We start from the raw sequence: 21,685 nt of genomic DNA, 5'->3' as shown, positions 1-21,685 counted from the left end.
GGGTGAGAACATCAGAAAATAAACAAGTCTCTAAGAGTTGCATTTCTCTTCCTGATGCTGCCTTCATGACTCCAGGGACCAGAGGTAGCATGTTCAAAGTTAGGAGTACCAAATAGCAACCTAGGCGTAGCTCCTCCTACCAGGCCCGGACTGGCCGTAGCGGGCACCGGGCAATCCCCCGGTGCGCCGCAAGGGTGGGGGCTGGTTTTGGGCCCCTGGGTGCCGTTTTTGCAGCATGGCTGCAAAATTAGCCATGTAACAAAACCAGCAGAAAAACGACCCTGGCGCCCCCAACCCCTCCACCCCCGCCCCCCATGGGGGAGGGGGGCGAGCACTTTGCCAGGGCCGGTTGTAGTTCCCAGTCCGGCCCTGCCTCCTACCCTTGGTTGTCCGCAATTTACAGCGGTGACTTGACAGTCAAGATATAGAAATTACATAACTCAGAAATGTACACTAGGAGAAATTGAAAAATAATTTGACAACACTAAGTAGCATGACAGGAGGTTACAAGCAACTACTTACGAGTCAACAATTGAGTAAACATTTATCTGTGGTGATTCAGTGTCAAAATGCTTGGCTCACTTAACCATCACCACGGCCAATCAGGAGCTGGCACTTAGCCAATAAGTAAAAGTGTCACATGCATACTGAGCGTCAGAGAATGCAAGGGATATAGAGGGGTCCCAGTAAAAAGGTATCAAAAGTACACAATAGATATAACAAAAGTTAAATAAAGTAAGCAGAAAAAATCCATTCAGTTAACACACTGTTATTTAATCACACTGTGTCATTTAAACTGCATGTATCATTCTGGCAATACAATTATTAAAGTGCCCCGGGAAAAGGAGGGTGGGATGGGGTGTTAGTGTGAGAAAGGAGGGCTGTGCAGAATTGGTCATAGTGCAGGCAAATACATCAAAACATTAGAGCGTATAGAAAAACATCAAACTGGCTTCAGAGCACTGAGTCAGTATATATAGGTGGAGCAACTAATGCTCTACAAATTTACATTAAACACAAACGCTGGCCAGACAGGTTTGATTCCGCACAGTACCACACCTAGTATACAAATTGCTAGGTTGGTCGACTATTTGATTTAGTCAATTATACTTTATATACACTCTTTTCAAAAGTTTGTTTCATATGTCATAGAAAAAAGACACAGTCATTGACGAATACAGACATTCAAAGGATATTCAGAAACCTAATACAAAATGCACAAAATACATGTAACAAATTACTGTACATATCACATAGAAAACTGTGCAATGCCTCAAATTAATTCGTTATGAGGCACCATTCCTTCATATTGTATATACATGCAGACAAGCGGACATTGAATTTATTGTGAAAGCCTGCTTGTCTAAAAGAGCCAGAGATTTTTCTGTTCAGTGGGGTCTAATTCTAGGGGAATAAACAGGGTGGAAAATCCATCCTGTTTATTCCCCTAGAATCAGCCCAAACACATGTTCCCAAAACATGGTCCAAAGAATGGGATTTTCAGTAAACTTTGTAATAATTTATCTCTCTGCGGTTACTGCTGAAAGAGGGAAGGGCGGTTCTAAAGTCCTGCTAACTCCAATTTCCTTATAGGACTGAAAAGAAGATTACTACAAGGGATGCACTTAAAGCACGTGTAGATGCTGCACATTGTTATTGCGAAGCTTCAGTGTTTTTTTTGTTGCCTATGCACAAGTGCTGAAAATTTCTCTGTAGATAATTCTTGTGTCGGACATTTCAGTACAATTATACCCTGTCATTTGATAAACTGTTTATTGTCTGTCAATGACACAAAGAGTTTCTTAAAACTCATCTACCATTATTACAAAAAGGTTGTTTCTAATTTCAATCCAATAGGCTATAGCCTTTGACTACTCTTCCATAACTGTCCTGTCCTATGTAGAAGACATTGCACTCTTAAATCAAGTATTACAAGGCTATCAAAAAGATGAGTTAATGCTTTGTGGTTAAGAGTTGCAATGTGAAACAAAATTGGCAATGCCAATATTTCTGGCTTTAAAGGAATGTTGTATGGTATGTTTTATGGAAATGTGAAGAATTAAAAGTAGATTGCACAGGAATGGACATGTATTTGTGTAGAAACAACGAACTGTAAAATAATATTGGTGTAGGTTAAAAGGTCAGGTGACAGTTGCACTGTGAAGACAGACCTAAAGATCCATGCAGGTTAATGACTGCCCTCCTCCCATCTGTGTTGCTCAGGCAGCTGGAAACATTAACAAAATGATCACAGCTGTGTTGAGGGAAAGCATGTGTTTGGTGGAAACACACCTTCTGCCCAATTAAAACATGTGGGTGGTGCCATAGCCCCTCTTCTGGTGAGTATAACATCATTGTCTGCACTGCCCGACCATTCGAAGTTTGCAAAACAAAAGTCAATTCACACTCTTTACAAATGGATTTCGATAGTTTTTGACTTCAGGGCACAGAAGAAATACCCAGCCTTTCGGACAGAATTTTAATGGTTGATGGTTCAGCTCAGTTATTTTAAAGTGTATACACAACAGAATTGTGGAGTCATACAAATTATCTCAAACCACAGCATGAAAGCATAATATACAACACTCTGAATGAGGTGCTGCTCCACCATGTACATTGTTGGACCCGGCCTCGCTGACCCCCATAAACCCAGAACGACGGACAGAACTGATTTCCGTCCACCCAGGACTATACACGAGACTCCTACATCGGACCTGAAACGACCTCCAGACCGCGTGCCTGCACCCATGCACGTGACCATCAGACTCCATGTTTGGCCACCCCGGCCAGCCGTCCGCCTTCTTCCCTTTCGGCAGCCTCTGGCCGCTCCCAGCTGCAGCTGGGCGTGCGCGTCTGGCGCGCCCCGACCCGCCCAGGGGGTGAACGACTCACCAAGTACCCGAAACCAAGGCTTCCATCACACCTCCGGCCCCCTCCAGAGGAACTGGATGTCCTCACACCTCCGAACCATCCCTGGGGGCTGGTTTCAATCGCACCTTTTGGCTTCCTAGCTAGCTGGCTCCAGGCCTTGATGAGCGTCTGGGATTCCCGGGGACGCATGGTCCAAAAGCATCAAAGACACAGCCGCCCAGAAGATCAGGCGCCTGGCCCTCGGACCTCCGGCCTCCTGCCTCTGAGGGTCCGGACATCAAAGAGCTCCGTGACTATAAGACAGCCTGCCTTCCATCTAGCCAGTAGTTGTATCTTGGACAAGAAAGCCCTGCTGATCTGATCGCGGCTGACCTTGAGGAGAACAGACTCTGACCCACCGAGCCCTGTTGACGTCGTCGCAGCTCATCCTCAAATCTACGGAACTGAACCATCGGAGCCCTGCTGACCTCGTCGCGGCTCCCTCTCGAAGAGTAAGACCTGAACCCTCGGAGCCCTGCTGACCTCGTCGCGGCTAACTCTCGAAGAGTAAGACCTGAACCATCAGAGCCCTGCTGACCTCGTCGCGGCCCACTCTTGATAACGAGAGACATTTGCTACCACCCAGAGTCCTGCGGACGCTGTCGCGGCTCTACTTGCCTACGAGTACGACGGAGTACTCCTGACCAAGCCCTGCTGTCCTCGTCGCGGCTTGAAGGACTCTCTGGTCCGGCTGGACCATCGACGCTACCCTCACGACCATCTTGAACAAGAAGTGAGTAGGACAGCAAGTCCCATCGCCAGCCCCCGTACCCCCCTGTTCGAGGATTGAGAACTGTGCGCAGGGTGCGTGGCGTGCCAACTGGCCCTCTAAGACTGTCCCGCTTCCCCGTTGCCTTGTTACGAGACTTTCGTGATCCCTTGATCGCTGTGTATTGCTCCTTATTTTTATGCTGATAACGTTCATACTCGATAAAGATTCGCAGTGTGGTGTCCGTTCGTAAGTGTGGTGTGGCGACAGTGTGTACGATCAGTCCTCCCCGGCGGGGACTCCCCCTCGATAAGACTCGGCAGTAATTGTGGGAGAGGAGGTCTCGGGTGGTTAGGAGAGTCATCTTGACCCCCGGGGTCACCGCCTTCCAACATACATGTATTTAAAAGGAAACTAAAGTTACATGTCAGGTTAGATAGGGTGTTAATAAAGTCAAGGAAATCTCCAGAACACACTCAATTAAGTAAGGGTATTAAAAGAAAACACAAAAACCAGATGGGCTAAGGATTTTAACAGTCGCAAACACTTCAATTCAACGTTTGAAACCAATAAAATGATTCCTTCTATGCAGTAATTTCATTCTAAGTCCCTCTTGGGACCCCTCTGTGAATATTAAAAAAGTTTGTAGGGTTGTTGAAGTGTAGGCAGTGATCCAAGGGAAAACTGCCAACTTTAAACTAACTTTAAAAAGAAGAAACGTTTTTTTTTAAACACAGACCAGTTTTCATTATTTAAAAGCAATCACAATCATGATGGTCTGCTGACCCCAGTAGGCCCCCAGACCTGTGATTTTCTACAGTCGTAATGAGTCATAATTTTGCGACCCACCTCATTTTAATTCATGAGTTAGGTCAGATTACACCCACTACGATTTGGAATTTTAAGAAACAACCTGTTATCTGGCCCTTTATCTCTAAGGAATGAAAGGGAACAGTATGTTTAGATTCTTCCTTGGTCTTGAGGGATAGTCTAACAGCATGGGATCCATGCAGGATACTGGCACTAGAGAGGCATTGTTACAGGTAAGTAACGCTTTTCATTCCACAAACAGATGGGCACAAAGATGTTGCACAATTACATCCCCTCCCCAGCATTACTGCAATAGTACGGTAAAACAAGGCTTTGTACAAAAGTACTATGTAATTCTCCATCATACTTATGCCTAGGAGAGTGTGGCTGTGCTTGCCTTACTTCTCTACGTTGAAAACTAGATCATCCTGGATAATCACAAATGTCTTCTATTGTTTACATCATGCAAACTAAGTCTGTGTTTATATTTGTCTATTGTAATCTTCATAACTAGATACACTATTAGAAACTTTGGTTGGTACCTTTCGTTTTATGTTTGACACGTCCCCATAAAATTACAGTATCATAGTACATTGACTTGTATATCTTATATTGCATTATTCCTATACTATATAAATGCTTCCTATTTGAGGTTTTTCAATATATTACAAATACCACTACAACACTGGAAAGCTTCCTCTTTTGTTGCTGAGTCTAGCATCCTTTTTATTTACTGATAATCATTTTCTTCCTGAAGGAGAATTTCTCCAAGGAGCTGAAGGAGATGGGAGGACAAGTCAGCATCATCGCCAATGACCCAGCTCTCATCAGGTACCCTTGGTTTAAACACCCAAGCTGATCTTGACTGTGGTAACCAGAAAGAGTTATTTTACGATAATGAAGCACGTCTGAAAAAGATGAACAAACCTAAACACCAATCTTCTAACAATCTAAAGTAGGATATCCTAGGGAAAACCTAGTTTTAAAAAACTGTATTGCTAGACTTTAATGTTGAGAATGTCCCAAAGAGATTCTCTCAACATTAAAGTTAAAGAATCAGCCAGTGTGGTCTATCCTTGTGACCCAGTAAATATAAGAAGCACCTCGGAGATGAAATACAACTGGAGGTTTATTTTCACTCGTTAGAGAAGACGGCACAGCGATCTTCTTGGGACATTGGAATTAAGTAATTCTGTTGTACTTTATGTGTAAATATGATTTTGTCGCACATGCCTCATAAGTTAATATCAACTGTATAAATAACTCAAACCAATAATAACCCAATATTATTTTGGGGCAAACAAGGACCCAATTTTACACTATGCCGGGTACTGTGCAAAGGTTAACTGGTCACCTTTGACTGTTGATAGTGTTAACATGTCCATTTGATGGACTGAAGGAATAGTATTTATCTGCAACTAGAATCAACCTGGAGTCTATTCATTCACCAGGACACATCAGATAACATTTCATATTGCTTTTTTGTATTCTCCTGCTTTTCATGAGTCATATTTGAAGGGGAAGAATCAACATCTGTTAAACACATTTTATTCTATTCTCATTTGACAAAAAGATCGTAATAATATTACTCAAAAAATGTATTTGGTATGTGTGTAAAAAATTCCGATTTTAACTCTAATCCCTGAACAATAACTCAATTTTCTTTAGAAAAAGGTTACATGAAACACCATTCCATTAGAATTCCATGCTTACCTAGCTTATTCTCTTAATCCAAATATCTCCTGGCTTCATCCACTCTTGTATCCACAGTATTAAATGCCCACTTTTGTTACCACTCCATTTCAATCAACCAATAGTGCAAGTGAATATCCGTCATTATATAACATAATTTGACGTTGTCTCATTGTACTACTAATGGTACCATTTATCCTTACCTAATAAAGAGCTCAATTTAGAGTTTGTTGGAGAGGGTATTCCATCGCAAAGGTGATAGAGTACTCTGTCCATCAAACTGAAGGTCCACCCGCCTGATTTAGTATCGGGTGGGCCTTCAGTATGTCAACAGCGGGGACTACTCCATCTGCTTCACCGACATATACCTCTGACAGCCGGCTGAGGTTTTGCCATTTGTCCGCTCACCGTATTTAGAGTGGGCAAACAATTGGTAAGTTTTCACTGTCCATCACTGACAGGTAAAACCTGGCAGTAAAGGACAATGAAAACTGCATAATGACTCCCAGGCCATGGGAGAAAATTCCCATGGCGAGGGGGCCTTTGCTTTTTCTATTTTCGTAAGATAGCAAAATCCCACTTTGAAAATACAAAAAAATGAAAGTATGCAATATTGCTCCATCACATTGACAGAGCTGTCCATCAAAGTAACAAAGCATTGACCGGAAATGCCTTGATGGCGGCTCATGCAAGAGATGTCCACTAGGCCGGGAGACATCTCTAAATTTGGTGGGCGTGTACTCCTTCAGGGTTATGTAGTTCTTTACTCCATTTCCCTGACACAGTAAATCCTGTCTGCCAAAGTTTAAATCAGGCCCAAGGTCTGAACTGTGTTAATTATAGGCAGCGCACTGTACTCCTATCGTGGTCAAATTCATATTTTCTACCACTACTGACCCAATCCAATGGGTTATCTATATACCTAACACAAGAAAACACTTTTTATACATAGTCTACCCAGCGGCGGCTGTCACAGATCGGGGGTGGGAGGAACCTAGAGAGGAGGTAAAGAATCAAAAAATGTACCTCCTCGCTACGTCTCGCCGCTCTCTCCATGGTCGTCTCCGGAACAGAGCACCCAGGAAGCACCCAGATTCCCCTGAGCCAATCACAACGCTGCAATGCAGCGTTTAATTGGTCAGAGCGCCGTAGTACGGTGCTCAGCCAGGTAATGGGGCCTGGGTATGTTCTCCACTCAGACCGTAACGCAACTAGGGTGGAGAACATGCAAAGTGCGCATGAATGTTTGGCTGGCCCTAGAGGGCCGTCCAAACATTCATGTGCAATTTAGGGAGTGAAAACCACTCCTCTCCGCCCCTGCTGTGTCAGCAGAGCAGCCCCGCCACGTCCCGCCTGCAAAGGTACAGCAACAAGGAAAAAATAAAATTATAGTAACATGGTTATTATCATTTTATTTTTCCTTTAGTGACACTGCTTAAAAGCAGTGAGGCGACGCTCCTGCGCCTTAGTGGAGGTCCTCCCAAAATGGAATGATGTGTGTAATCTATGCTCACTATACCGCCTTATTAATCCAATTACCTTGAGTAAATGAGATGGTAATTGAGCCTTAACACCAGCCATTCCTGACTTTTAACGCCTCCACTAGCTTCAACTGCCTTCGCATCCTCCGTAAGACCTTCAAGTGGATCCCCCTGATTACAGAAAGACCTTCACCCACGCACTCATCACCAGCAGACTGGAGTACAGCAATGCCCTCTACGCCGGAATCAACAAGACTCTTCTGCACAGATTCCAGATCATCCAGAACGCTGCAGCCAGACTTGTCCTCGGGACACCGCGCAAAGAGCACAAGACCCAACACCTACAAGACCTCCACAGGCTCCCCATCGAGAAGAGGGTCACCTTCAAACTCCTCACCCACGCTTACAAATCCCTCCACCACTTCGGACCCAAATACCTCAACGAGAGGGTATCCTTCCACATACCCAAGAGGAACCTCCGCTCCGCCGACCTCGCCCTGGCAGAGGTCCCCAGCATCCACAGAAACAGAACCAGCGGGAGTGCTTTCTCCTACATCGTGACCAAAACCTGGAACGAACTCCCTGTGAACATCAGACGCTCCCCGACCTTGCACACGTTCAGGAAGGACTTCAAGACCTGGCTCTTCGACTGATCAGGAGCCGCTCCACTCCCCCCCACACCCTCCCCCAGCGCCTTGAGACCGTCACGGGTGAGTAGCGCGCTCCACAAACCCCTGATTGATTGATGAAAGAATATAGGGTGGACTATGTAGAACAAGGTTTTTTCTTGTGTTAGGTATAGAGATATCCCACAGGATTGGTACAAAAGTGGCAGCATGTGCTCTATAATCTGCTGGAGGTTATTACTACTTGAAATAATATAGTGCTTGCTGCTGTTAGAGTTGGTAGGGCTGCGGTTAATGCGCCACAAAAGGAAAAATCCCTCTACCTTCAGCAAGGGATTTTGTCTGTGATGCTCTAGAGACCTGGCTGTGTCGATAGCTTTTTTGATAGCCAGGAGAGCCTCATGCACATGGCAGCCGAATACAGGCTCTCTGTCAAAGGCATGTGTAGGATACAATATTGAAGCTCAGGGTCGAATGAGGTGGGCATTAGATATCCTTTATACCTGAGGACCACAGCAACTGGCAATTGTCTAAATCTCATTGTTGCCAAATCCATTTACCACCTTTCAGAGCCGCTGATTCTCCCTGTCCTTCCAGATGTATGGCCATTTCCTCCTCTTTCGTGTCCTGTTGAATCATCTCCTAGTATAACCGTATAACTGATTACACCTGTCTACTGTACTGTCTTAAGATTGCCTGAGCATTAGCTGTCTTGAGGAAAGTGGCTTCCAGCATAAAGACCCTTTTCCTGTAGCTCTACATCTTACTACCCTCCTTATACAGAGGGACAGTACACAATGAGGGGGGGTTACAAGAACAACTTTGGTTAACTTGCATCACAACAGTCATCTTTGGTTCATGATCAAACCGATAGGTGTGTCATTCGTGCCCCAATAGTTGTTGTCAAGGCACAGTACCTGTGCAGAAACCGATGCTGGTGCATGGACTTTTTTTAAGCTTTTTCCCCAGATGTGAACCTCTACTGGAATTGCTTCCACCGTCTTGCTTTGTTGACACTTTAAAATGACACTGTTGAAAGTCTGACTTAAAAGTTTGAACTATATGGATGCCCTCTAGATAAGGTAACACAAGTGGGCAATTATATCTGGTGGAGAGTCCACATGAGGTGGCGTGCAATCTCCCTTGATAAATGCCATGTAGTCGTCACTCTCATCCGGCTGACATACATTGACCTCACCTTCCTCCTTTTCATCTATATCAGTGATGCAGTGGCGGATCCTCCATGGGGGCGTTTGGGCACTGCCACACTGCTTTCTGGCCGTGCGAGAAGGCAGAAACAAATAGTCCTCAACTAAAGAAAGAAAAATCCTAATTTCAGGACTTTCGGTATTCACAGAAGGCATTTAAGAGTCCTAAAGTTAGGAGTCCTAACTTTACTACTACTAAATTGAGAAAAATCCTAATTTTAAGACTTTCGGTATTCACAGAAGGCATTTAGGAGTCCTAAAGTTAGGAGTCCTAACTTCTGTGAATACCGAAATGAGTAAATTCATTCTGTGAATGCCAAAAGTAGTAAGTGCATTCTCTGAATGCCAAAAGTAGTAAGTTCATTCTGTGAATACCAAAAGTAGTAAGTGCAATCTGTGAATACCAAAACAGTAGTAAGTTTAGGATTGAGTCTTAACACCTTAGCTGCGTGTAAACATTTCTCCCCAGTGCTGCGCTGTCCATTAGAACTAGTGCTGAATGGACATTCAATGGTCGTGCGCAGCACTGGGGAGGTAGCGCTGCTGACGACCATTGGCCGTCAGCAGCACTTAAGGGGTTAAGTTCATTCTGTGAATCGGGCCCACAGTTTCTATGAAATCACGTACATTGCAGGAACAACATCACCCAGACAACGGCACAGACTCAGAGTAAAGAAACAACACTGGATAAAAGAGAAACAGACCACAGGAGCATTAAACCATCAATGAACATCCCACCCATTATTGAATCCTATGATGTGACACCCCGGCAGTACTCTTCAGTTAGCATGATCTGATCAACAGTAAAGATTATAACAGAGCTTAGAAGTCTTTTGGTCTATTAGTGTGTGGTAATGTAGAACAGTACATCTCTAAGCAGTGGGCAGCTCCATGCAAGACGAGTGTAGTCGGCATCAGTACATTACATCTTATACAGTAAGAGACAGCTAGCTGCCCCTTAAGTCTCCTCGTGTCCTGCTTCTCCTATAATGTGTTTTAACAATATTTCCTAGGGTAAAAGTTTGGAGATCTGAAGTTCAATACCCCCCCCCCCAATCTTATTGACCAATCTATGCTCCTGCGTACAGCAACTTAATGTGTGAAATGGAACATCCTAAATTTGTCTCCCATCGTGACTTGGACCTGATCAGGATGGATGGAGATTCTGATTGGATGGAGGCAGAAAGCTTGGTGACCAGATGTTTATTTGATCAGAGGATAATAACCAGAGACAGTGTCGTACAGGAAATGGGTTCCTAAGGGAAGAATGGAAAGTACGATCAATACAGTGCACAGAGTTAAAACAAGCATTTGCAATGCAATAGGTCTCGCAGCATTAAAGTTTGAGTTATTGGCATTGTATATGACAATTTGTTGCATAACATTTTTAGCAAAGTCTGTATTGGTGTATAAAGATGATTTGCAAGATGATAGCTGTTGCAAAATATTAAGCAATGTTGTCAATAATATTATATTATAATAATATTGTACGTTACTGTTGTAGTCATAAGCATTTTGGTAGCGCATAGTGATGTTGTGGTGCCCCTGAGTGATGATGGGATAGATAGTGAGGGCGATAGATAGATAGAGGGAGGGTGAAAGATAGATAGAGGGAGGGCGAGAGAGAGATAGAGGAAGGGCGAGAGAGAGATAGAGGGAGAGATAGAGGGTGGGCAAGAGAGAGATAGAGGGTGGGCGAGGGATGGAGTGTGGGCGGGGGATGGAGTGTGGGGCGAGGGATGGAGTGTGGGGCAAGGGATGGAGTGTGGGGCGAGGGATGGAGTGTGGGGCGAGGGATGGAGTGTGGGGCGAGGGATGGAGTGTGGGGCGAGACTGTCCCATTGTTCAGGTGCTCGAGGCGAGTTTGGGGATAGGGAGCAAGATTCTGCCCTGCCAGAGAAGACCGCGCCTGACTCCGACCGAGGTTGTCCCGGCCTTGGACTGAGATCAACGGGTGTACTGAGGTCCCACGGGTGTACCGCAACCCGCACTCCCTTGCAGCAACCCCTTTAATAAAGCATAAATGCATTCCTCCCGGTAACGGAATTACTCGTGTCGCAACCCCAGGTCCCTGAATACAGCAGCCCCCACCGCAGAGCAGAATGGCAAATTCTAGTTCGCAACCACAATGTTTCTTTAGGGAATTTGTAAAGTTTTTCATAAATGTAAAGTTAGTAGGTAATTCTAGGAGAGATCCACAATATCACTTTTTAAAAGTTTTCAGCTAATATATAAATATGCACACACAGAGTTTCACAGCTAAAACCAGGACATATGTGCGGCATTATATGCATGGTACATATGAATCTTGATAAACTTGGACATTGTCCCTTTAAAACCATGGAATCCAAAAACGTGAGGTCAACAGACATCAGTGTGTAATGTGTAGAAGCCTCGTATACCCTCAGTTTCAGCTATTAAGCAATTAAAACTCAGTCAACCCGTTCCTACAAGAAAGGAGGTGGGTGTAAAAGTTCAAAGCCTTCACCTGCAGCCGTGGTGGCATTTCAAGAACGAATGCCTATTGGGCATTGATATTGCCTACACCTGATTGGCCTATTTTATTCCTCAGAATTTGATACCCATTGTCGTGGTGTCACCAGGGCTTTAAGTGGAAGCTTTTCAATATTATATACAAGCCATAGTTCCTGCCCATCTATCTTATGCAACTACAACCTTTGACAAAGCCAAAAGTCCTGACTTGCTGTAGGTATGATGTTACTCGTTGTATCAAACTTCTGGATGCAGTGACAGAAACAACAAAACAACAAAATACAAGTCAAGCGGCACACTATGCTAAACACATATTTTTAGCCTATGTCTTTTAAGCCACGCCCTTAATTACATTGGCCACGCCCCTTTGAGAGACCCCACAGTTTTTGCACCCTACTTAAAGTCCTACATAAGCGCATGTGTGCAGTAAGTGGCCTCGGTGCGCATACCATGAATGAGAGTGCACAGTGCCTACCTGCTGCCCGCTGCCTACCTGTTTTCTCTGCCGCTGCCCCAGCCGCCGCAGGGCCGCCCTCCAAGCCTCTGCCTCCTGTTTCTACCGCCGCTGCCCCAGCCGCCGCAGGGCCGCCCTCCAAGCCTCTGCCTACCAGTTTCTACCGCCGCTGCCCCAGCCGCCGCAGGGACGCCCACCAAGCCCGACATCCTTTTTCCTGCCGCTGCCAGCCCGCGGCCCGGCCCCCCCACCAGCCGATTGGTCTGCCCGCTCCCGCCTCCCCGCAGACCCTCCCTACCGGCTCCCTTCTTATGGCGACCGCGCAGCGGGAGCGCCGATTGTGCGCCGAAGGCGCGCCAAAGGCAAGCCCGTCTGCCCCCGTCCGTGCCTGGACCGCGCACAGTGCCAGGACCCTTGGGCCCCGCAGACACCAGCCCACCCGCCGGACCTACGACGCCGCCACCCTCAACACACTCAACACCGGCCGAATCCCGGGATGCTACCGAGCCACCCCGAGACGAACCCACGGACCCTTCTGCTGCAACGCCTGCAAGTTCACCTGCATCCGGACCTGTCCCGCACCAACACCCGCCAAGCTGAACACCAGCAGCAACCACCTGAAGTGCATCCTCCTCAACACCCGCTCCATCCACAGACACGCCATCGAACTCTGGAACCTCCTCGACACCACAGCCCCTGACGTCGCCTTCCTCACGGAAACCTGGATTAACGACTCCTCAGCGCCCGACATCGCCATCGTTATCCCAGAGGGCTACAAGATCACCCGAAGAGACCGCGACAACCAGACTGGAGGAGGCATCGCCATCATCTACAGGGACACCATCCGCATCAAGACCAACACCGACGACACCCTGACAACCGCCGAACACCTGCACTTCCAGATCCACACGGACCCCAAAACCACCCTCAGAGGCACCCTGATCTATCGACCCCCCGGACCATGCACACAATTCAGCGAGGACATCGCCAACTTCATCAGCCCGCATGCCCTCCCCTCCGCCGACTACATCCTCCTGGGGGACATCAACTTCCACCTGGAGAACAACAACGACCGCAAGACCATCACCCTGCTTGACAACCTCGCCAACCTCGGTCTCAAGCAGCTGGTGTCCACCCCCACCCACCTCGCCGGACACACACTCAACGCCGTCTTCTCATCCAGCAAAGACATCGCCTTCAGCCATGCCACCGGACTCCACTGGACGGACCACAGCTGCGTCCACTTCACCTTCAAAAGAACGACGATCCACCACCACCAGCAACAGGTTGCTCGAAGAAGCTGGAACAAGATCACAGCCGACCAGCTCGCCGCTTCCCTGAGCCAGCACCCTCCCGCCAGCTCAGCGAACCCCAGCCAGGCCGCCGACAACCTCACGAAGTGGATCAGCAACTGCGCGGACGAACTTGCCCCACTGAGGACCCCGCCCAGCAGACCCGGCAGCAAGGAGGCCCCATGGTTTACCGACGAACTCAAGAGCTCCAAGAAGAACTGCAGAGCCCTCGAGAAAGCCTGGAGAAGGGAACCAACACCGGACAACATGACCACCCTCAAGCTTGCCACCCGAAAGCACCACCAACTGATCCGCGCCACCAAGAAAACTGCATTCAAGGACCGGCTGGACAACAACGCACACAACTGCAAGGAACTCTTCAACATCGTGAAAGAGCTCTCCAACCCCAACGCCAGAAACAACAACATCACCCCATCGCAAGACCTCTGCAACTCCCTCGCCTCCTACTGCCACAACAAGATCGCGGACATACACAACAGCTTCAGCACTCAACCGACGCACGCCACGACCGAACCACCGCCCCCCACCACCACCCTCCGCGCCTGGACTCCGATCAGCACCGAAGACACCGTCCGCATGATGAACTCCATCCACTCCGGATCTCCAACCGACCCCTTCCCTCACCACGTCTTCAACAAGGCCGACGCTGTCATCGCACCCCACCTGCGGGTCATCATCAAAACCTCCTTCGAAACCGCCACCTTCCCGGAGAGCTGGAAGCACGCCGAACTTAGCGCCCTACTCAAGAAACCTACAGCGGACCCCACCGAACTCAAGAATTACCGCCCCATCTCGCTCCTCCCGTTTCCAGCCAAAGTCATCGAGAAGACCGTCAACAAACAGCTGGCCGCCTTCCTCGAGACGAATGGATCCCTCGACCCCTCCCAGTCTGGCTTCCGAGCCAACCACAGCACCGAGACCGCCCTCATCGCTGCCACCGATGACATCCGAGCCCTGATGGACAACGGAGAAACAGCGGCCCTCATCCTCCTAGACCTCTCCGCGGCATTCGACACTGTCTGCCACCGCACCTTAGTGCAGCGCCTCAGCAACGTCGGAATCCAGGAGAAGGCACTGGAATGGATCATCTCCTTCCTCGACGGAAGAACACAGAGAGTCCGTCTACCACCGTACAAGTCAGAGGCCACCGAAGTCATCTGCGGCGTCCCTCAAGGATCCTCGCTGAGCCCCACCCTCTTCAACGTCTACATGAGCCCCGTCGCGGCCATCGCACGCCAACACAACCTCAACATCATCTCCTACGCTGACGACACCCAGCTGATTCTCTCCCTCACCAACGACCCCGCCACCGCCAGAGCCAACCTTCACGAAGGGATGAAAGACGTAGCCGAGTGGATGACAACCAGCCGCCTGAAACTGAACTCAGACAAGACGGAAGTCCTCATCCTGGGCTCCTCGCCCTCCGCCTGGGACGACTCCTGGTGGCCCCCCGCCCTGGGCACCGCACCCAAACCGACAGACCACGCACGCAACCTGGGCTTCATCCTGGACTCCTCCCTCTCCATGACCCGACAAGTCAACGCCGTCTCCGCGTCCTGTTTTAACATCCTGCGCATGCTACGGAAGATCTTCCGGTGGATCCCCACTGAGACCAGGAAGACGTTCACCCAGGCCCTCGTCACCAGCCGACTGGACTATGGCAACGCCCTCTACGCCGGAACCACCGCCAAGCTCCAGAAGAGACTCCAGCGGATCCAGAACGCCTCAGCCAGACTCATCCTCGTCATCCCCCGGCGCAGCCACATCTCCGGACATCTAAGAGACCTGCACTGGCTTCCCCTCAACAAGAGAATCACCTTCTGTCTCCTCACCCACGCACACAAAGCCCTACACGACCAAGGCCCGAGCTACCTCAACAACCGCCTCAACTTCTACGCTCCCAAACGCCACCTCCGATCGACCAACCACGCCCTCGCTGCCGTCCCCCGCATCCGAAGAGCGACAACAGGAGGAAGGTCCTTCTCCTACCTGGCCGCAAGACCTGGAACTCCCTCCCTCCCGACCTGCGCCTGACCCAAGACCACCTCTCCTTCAGGAAGAAGCTCAAGACCTGGCTGTTCGAGCAGTAGCAGCAACACCCCCCAACCCCCCCAAGCGCCTTGAGACCCTCCGGGTAATTAGTGCGCTCTACAAATGTCTTTGATTGATTGATTGATTGCCAGGCATGGACCTTCTGTGTCAGTGGAAGTACCTCCTCCACCAATATATCGGGATGCCTATTATTTATAATGCAAGGCGACCTTGCAATGTGTGTGTTAGATTAGTAATTTTATGGATATGTAGATAGCGTTGTCGCCTCGTGCATGAAGATAGGATAACTTTTGTACCCAGTGCATAGAGAGGCCTAGTACATGATGTTCAAGGCATCATGATAATGTTGTGCGAAGCTGGATGTGTAAACAAAGTAGTTTCAGAGGAACTAATCCAACATTGTTGTGCATGCAAAAATGTGCAAAAGGTCACAGCTGACATTTTATTTTCTAGGCCAATGTAAGAAATAAGCTGTTTTGCACCATGGCCTAACTCAGGAATATAACACCCACTCCTCTTACTAAGGGGGTCGGACAATGGGACCGCCCGCCATATGGGCGGGGTCCCGTGGGGGGCATTAGGATGCGCCCACCACAGTGGCGGACGCATCCAGCATTTTTAACATTGTGGAGGGCGGTGCTCTCATCGCCGCCTGCCACAATGCTAAACATGCATGTATGCATTTGCATACACAGAGCGGCAGGCACCGCGCGGTGCCTGATGCTTTGTGTATGCAAATGCTGGGGGGTACCACAGGTACCCCCGTGTGCACCCCTCCCTCGCCTTCTCTCCGGGGGCCACAGGGGGCCCCCAAAGTAAAGACCGCCTGCCTTTCCGTGGGGGCATTGCCACCACGGAAAGGCATCAGATTGGGCCCATCATAATATGGCTGGCAGTGTCAAACAGACACCGCCACCATATTAAACCTTTTCCACCCCAGCCGCAAGGCCACCAGGGCGGAAAAGCGGCAGACAGTCTTTCCGTCCGCCGCGGACCCCCCAGCCATCCTAATGTGTCGGGGGTCATTTCAGTGCGGATGGCCGGCGGATTGCCCCCGCCAGGCCGGCGGTGGCTACCGCCAGCCTGGCGTGGGCAATCCGCCCGCCATCCTAATGGGCCTCAAAGGGTTAATATATTTATAAAAGCTACCTAAAAAGCCAGCATACAATAAATGAAATAAAAGGTTAAAACATTACTTCTAACATCGTCTAAAAGCAAGCTTCCCTTTAAAATATCCTAAGAAGCCGTAAAGGCATTAAACCTAAAGAAGCTGTTTGAAATCCTAAGCACTCTGAAAGCCATGATGCCTGGAAAAAAATAAAACAAAACTTTTGGATACATTAGTTTTTAAAAAACAAGTCGATTAGTTTCCACACGGAAAAGGCCAAATATTTCATGTGTTCCCAGTGGCAGACGCAACATTGCTGTTGCCCATAACCACAGACAACGATCCCAGAGGAGCACCTTGAAGCAGATTTATGGAGCAAAGGTGATTCCATCCAATTACCACAGCAGCTGCGGAGGGAGAGACTGCATCATGTATGTGTATCATAGAGCTGTTGTTCAAGTCACTGGGAGCCGAAGCATCCCAGGATGGCCTAAGAAATGAATTAATCAGCAATGGAAGACACTGGTGACAACAATACCCCAGGGCTATTAACGGGTCCAGCAGTACACCAATGTCTAATGGCGCAACCAATTGTGATCCGCAATGCATTCAGTAGCATATAGGTTGTTTGCAGTTAAGCCAAACATGCCTGAAGGACAAGAACCAGTGCTCGTCCAGTTCTCGAAGTCAAAGTTTGCCAAACGTGTGAACCATGCGCTCACAGCATTGTAGCACAAGCAGTGCTGTCTCCATTCCAAATCAAACTGGGGTGTCCATTGCAGAGCAGAAAAATTTAAATCAGGATTCCCGCCAAAAGTAGCAGGGCAGGACATGCAGGAGCCCTCCAAAAACGCTTCCGAGCACGGAGTGTATAAATGATGGAATAACTGCGAAGATTGTCTAAAAGGTGCTAACCAGTCCAGAGCTGATACATTTAACAAATGCACTATTCCCTTTGTATCAGAAGCGCTAAAGATACGATGTACTAGCTCCCCAAATTGCAGCGGGAAGTTAATGTGGAGTAGTGTCTGTATCTAAGACGAGACCGTGCAACCTGGAGATCAAACGTCTTTATGGCCGAAGTTAAGGCCACATCCTGTTGAAAAAGCATGGCTTTCAGTCTGCTAAGGGAATCAAAGTGTATGTTGGAAACATTTATCAAAGGTCACAGCATTGCCTCCCTATTTTTGCGGGCAGGTGGAAACAGAGCTTATGTACAATAAGTGACTAAGGAATTAACCATCATCAGATAAGCGATGTCTGATTCCATTCTATAGCAACCATGATCATTTAGCATCAAATAGCTCCCATTCAAGAGCAGTTTGAAGACCGGAAGTATCACAGCAGTCGAGGAACCCTTCAGATAACAAGACAAGTTAGCAAAAGAAGCATTACATGCCCCATAATGAGACATGATTTACAAAAGGGGGTGGTGATGAACAGAGTGTCTGAATTGAGCAGACCACTCTTACCCAGTCCAAAGATCAGGGCTTGATCCATCACCGTTATTTATCTCACTGCCCCATCCCAGCTCAGAACCTGGCTATATGCAAATTAGTCTGTCCCTGGCCCAGTGCATCATGGGAACAGGGCAGACCAAACTACCAAGCCAATTCTTTACCAGAAAGGAGCCAAGCTACCGGGGACCGGTTTCTGGCATTTCAGCCTCTTCGGCCCGGCTTGCTTGAATCCTGATGGAGCAGTGAGAAAGGGACTCATGTCTGAGTATACCCTGCCACACCTATAGTGGCCAAAATCGATTTACAAAAGGGGGTGGTGATGAACAGAGTGTCTGAATTGAGCAGACCACTCTTACCCAGTCCAAAGATCAGGGCTTGATCCATCACCGTTATTTATCTCACTGCCCCATCCCAGCTCAGAACCTGGCTATATGCAAATTAGTCTGTCCCTGGCCCAGTGCATCATGGGAACAGGGCAGACCAAACTACCAAGCCAATTCTTTACCAGAAAGGAGCCAAGCTACCGGGGACCGGTTTCTGGCATTTCAGCCTCTTCGGCCCGGCTTGCTTGAATCCTGATGGAGCAGTGAGAAAGGGACTCATGTCTGAGTATACCCTGCCACACCTATAGTGGCCAAAATCGATTTACAAAAGGGGGTGGTGATGAACAGAGTGTCTGAATTGAGCAGACCACTCTTACCCAGTCCAAAGATCAGGGCTTGATCCATCACCGTTATTTATCTCACTGCCCCATCCCAGCTCAGAACCTGGCTATATGCAAATTAGTCTGTCCCTGGCCCAGTGCATCATGGGAACAGGGCAGACCAAACTACCAAGCCAATTCTTTACCAGAAAGGAGCCAAGCTACCGGGGACCGGTTTCTGGCATTTCAGCCTCTTCGGCCCGGCTTGCTTGAATCCTGATGGAGCAGTGAGAAAGGGACTCATGTCTGAGTATACCCTGCCACACCTATAGTGGCCAAAATCGATTTACAAAAGGGGGTGGTGATGAACAGAGTGTCTGAATTGAGCAGACCACTCTTACCCAGTCCAAAGATCAGGGCTTGATCCATCACCGTTATTTATCTCACTGCCCCATCCCAGCTCAGAACCTGGCTATATGCAAATTAGTCTGTCCCTGGCCCAGTGCATCATGGGAACAGGGCAGACCAAACTACCAAGCCAATTCTTTACCAGAAAGGAGCCAAGCTACCGGGGACCGGTTTCTGGCATTTCAGCCTCTTCGGCCCGGCTTGCTTGAATCCTGATGGAGCAGTGAGAAAGGGACTCATGTCTGAGTATACCCTGCCACACCTATAGTGGCCAAAATCGATTTACAAAAGGGGGTGGTGATGAACAGAGTGTCTGAATTGAGCAGACCACTCTTACCCAGTCCAAAGATCAGGGCTTGATCCATCACCGTTATTTATCTCACTGCCCCATCCCAGCTCAGAACCTGGCTATATGCAAATTAGTCTGTCCCTGGCCCAGTGCATCATGGGAACAGGGCAGACCAAACTACCAAGCCAATTCTTTACCAGAAAGGAGCCAAGCTACCGGGGACCGGTTTCTGGCATTTCAGCCTCTTCGGCCCGGCTTGCTTGAATCCTGATGGAGCAGTGAGAAAGGGACTCATGTCTGAGTATACCCTGCCACACCTATAGTGGCCAAAATCGATTTACAAAAGGGGGTGGTGATGAACAAAGTGTCTGAATTGAGCAGACCACTCTTACCCAGTCCAAAGATCAGGGCTTGATCCATCACCGTTATTTATCTCACTGCCCCATCCCAGCTCAGAACCTGGCTATATGCAAATTAGTCTGTCCCTGGCCCAGTGCATCATGGGAACAGGGCAGACCAAACTACCAAGCCAATTCTTTACCAGAAAGGAGCCAAGCTACCGGGGACCGGTTTCTGGCATTTCAGCCTCTTCGGCCCGGCTTGCTTGAATCCTGATGGAGCAGTGAGAAAGGGACTCATGTCTGAGTATACCCTGCCACACCTATAGTGGCCAAAATCGATTTACAAAAGGGGGTGGTGATGAACAGAGTGTCTGAATTGAGCAGACCACTCTTACCCAGTCCAAAGATCAGGGCTTGATCCATCACCGTTATTTATCTCACTGCCCCATCCCAGCTCAGAACCTGGCTATATGCAAATTAGTCTGTCCCTGGCCCAGTGCATCATGGGAACAGGGCAGACCAAACTACCAAGCCAATTCTTTACCAGAAAGGAGCCAAGCTACCGGGGACCGGTTTCTGGCATTTCAGCCTCTTCGGCCCGGCTTGCTTGAATCCTGATGGAGCAGTGAGAAAGGGACTCATGTCTGAGTATACCCTGCCACACCTATAGTGGCCAAAATCGATTTACAAAAGGGGGTGGTGATGAACAGAGTGTCTGAATTGAGCAGACCACTCTTACCCAGTCCAAAGATCAGGGCTTGATCCATCACCGTTATTTATCTCACTGCCCCATCCCAGCTCAGAACCTGGCTATATGCAAATTAGTCTGTCCCTGGCCCAGTGCATCATGGGAACAGGGCAGACCAAACTACCAAGCCAATTCTTTACCAGAAAGGAGCCAAGCTACCGGGGACCGGTTTCTGGCATTTCAGCCTCTTCGGCCCGGCTTGCTTGAATCCTGATGGAGCAGTGAGAAAGGGACTCATGTCTGAGTATACCCTGCCACACCTATAGTGGCCAAAATCGATTTACAAAAGGGGGTGGTGATGAACAGAGTGTCTGAATTGAGCAGACCACTCTTACCCAGTCCAAAGATCAGGGCTTGATCCATCACCGTTATTTATCTCACTGCCCCATCCCAGCTCAGAACCTGGCTATATGCAAATTAGTCTGTCCCTGGCCCAGTGCATCATGGGAACAGGGCAGACCAAACTACCAAGCCAATTCTTTACCAGAAAGGAGCCAAGCTACCGGGGACCGGTTTCTGGCATTTCAGCCTCTTCGGCCCGGCTTGCTTGAATCCTGATGGAGCAGTGAGAAAGGGACTCATGTCTGAGTATACCCTGCCACACCTATAGTGGCCAAAATCGATTTACAAAAGGGGGTGGTGATGAACAGAGTGTCTGAATTGAGCAGACCACTCTTACCCAGTCCAAAGATCAGGGCTTGATCCATCACCGTTATTTATCTCACTGCCCCATCCCAGCTCAGAACCTGGCTATATGCAAATTAGTCTGTCCCTGGCCCAGTGCATCATGGGAACAGGGCAGACCAAACTACCAAGCCAATTCTTTACCAGAAAGGAGCCAAGCTACCGGGGACCGGTTTCTGGCATTTCAGCCTCTTCGGCCCGGCTTGCTTGAATCCTGATGGAGCAGTGAGAAAGGGACTCATGTCTGAGTATACCC

The 21,685-nt window shown here is 48.4% G+C and overlaps 1 protein-coding gene across 1 annotated transcript in view; it reads left to right on the top strand.

Annotated features, from left to right (window-relative positions):
• The window catches only part of LOC147710467 (acid-sensing ion channel 1A-like), a 191,626-nt gene that overhangs the window by 135,382 nt on the left and 34,559 nt on the right, over positions 1–21,685 (top strand). The window contains exon 9 of the mRNA XM_086919357.1: positions 5,187–5,260. Within this exon, the coding sequence (XP_086775483.1) occupies positions 5,187–5,260 (74 nt within the window). The remainder of the gene's footprint in view (positions 1–5,186; positions 5,261–21,685) is intronic.

Source organism: Lissotriton vulgaris, chromosome 5 (assembly GCF_964263255.1).
Source record: "Lissotriton vulgaris chromosome 5, aLisVul1.2, whole genome shotgun sequence".
Taxonomy (NCBI): domain Eukaryota; kingdom Metazoa; phylum Chordata; class Amphibia; order Caudata; family Salamandridae; genus Lissotriton; species Lissotriton vulgaris.
Note: the sequence above shows the minus strand (reverse complement) of the source record. Positions and strands in the feature narration are given on the sequence as shown.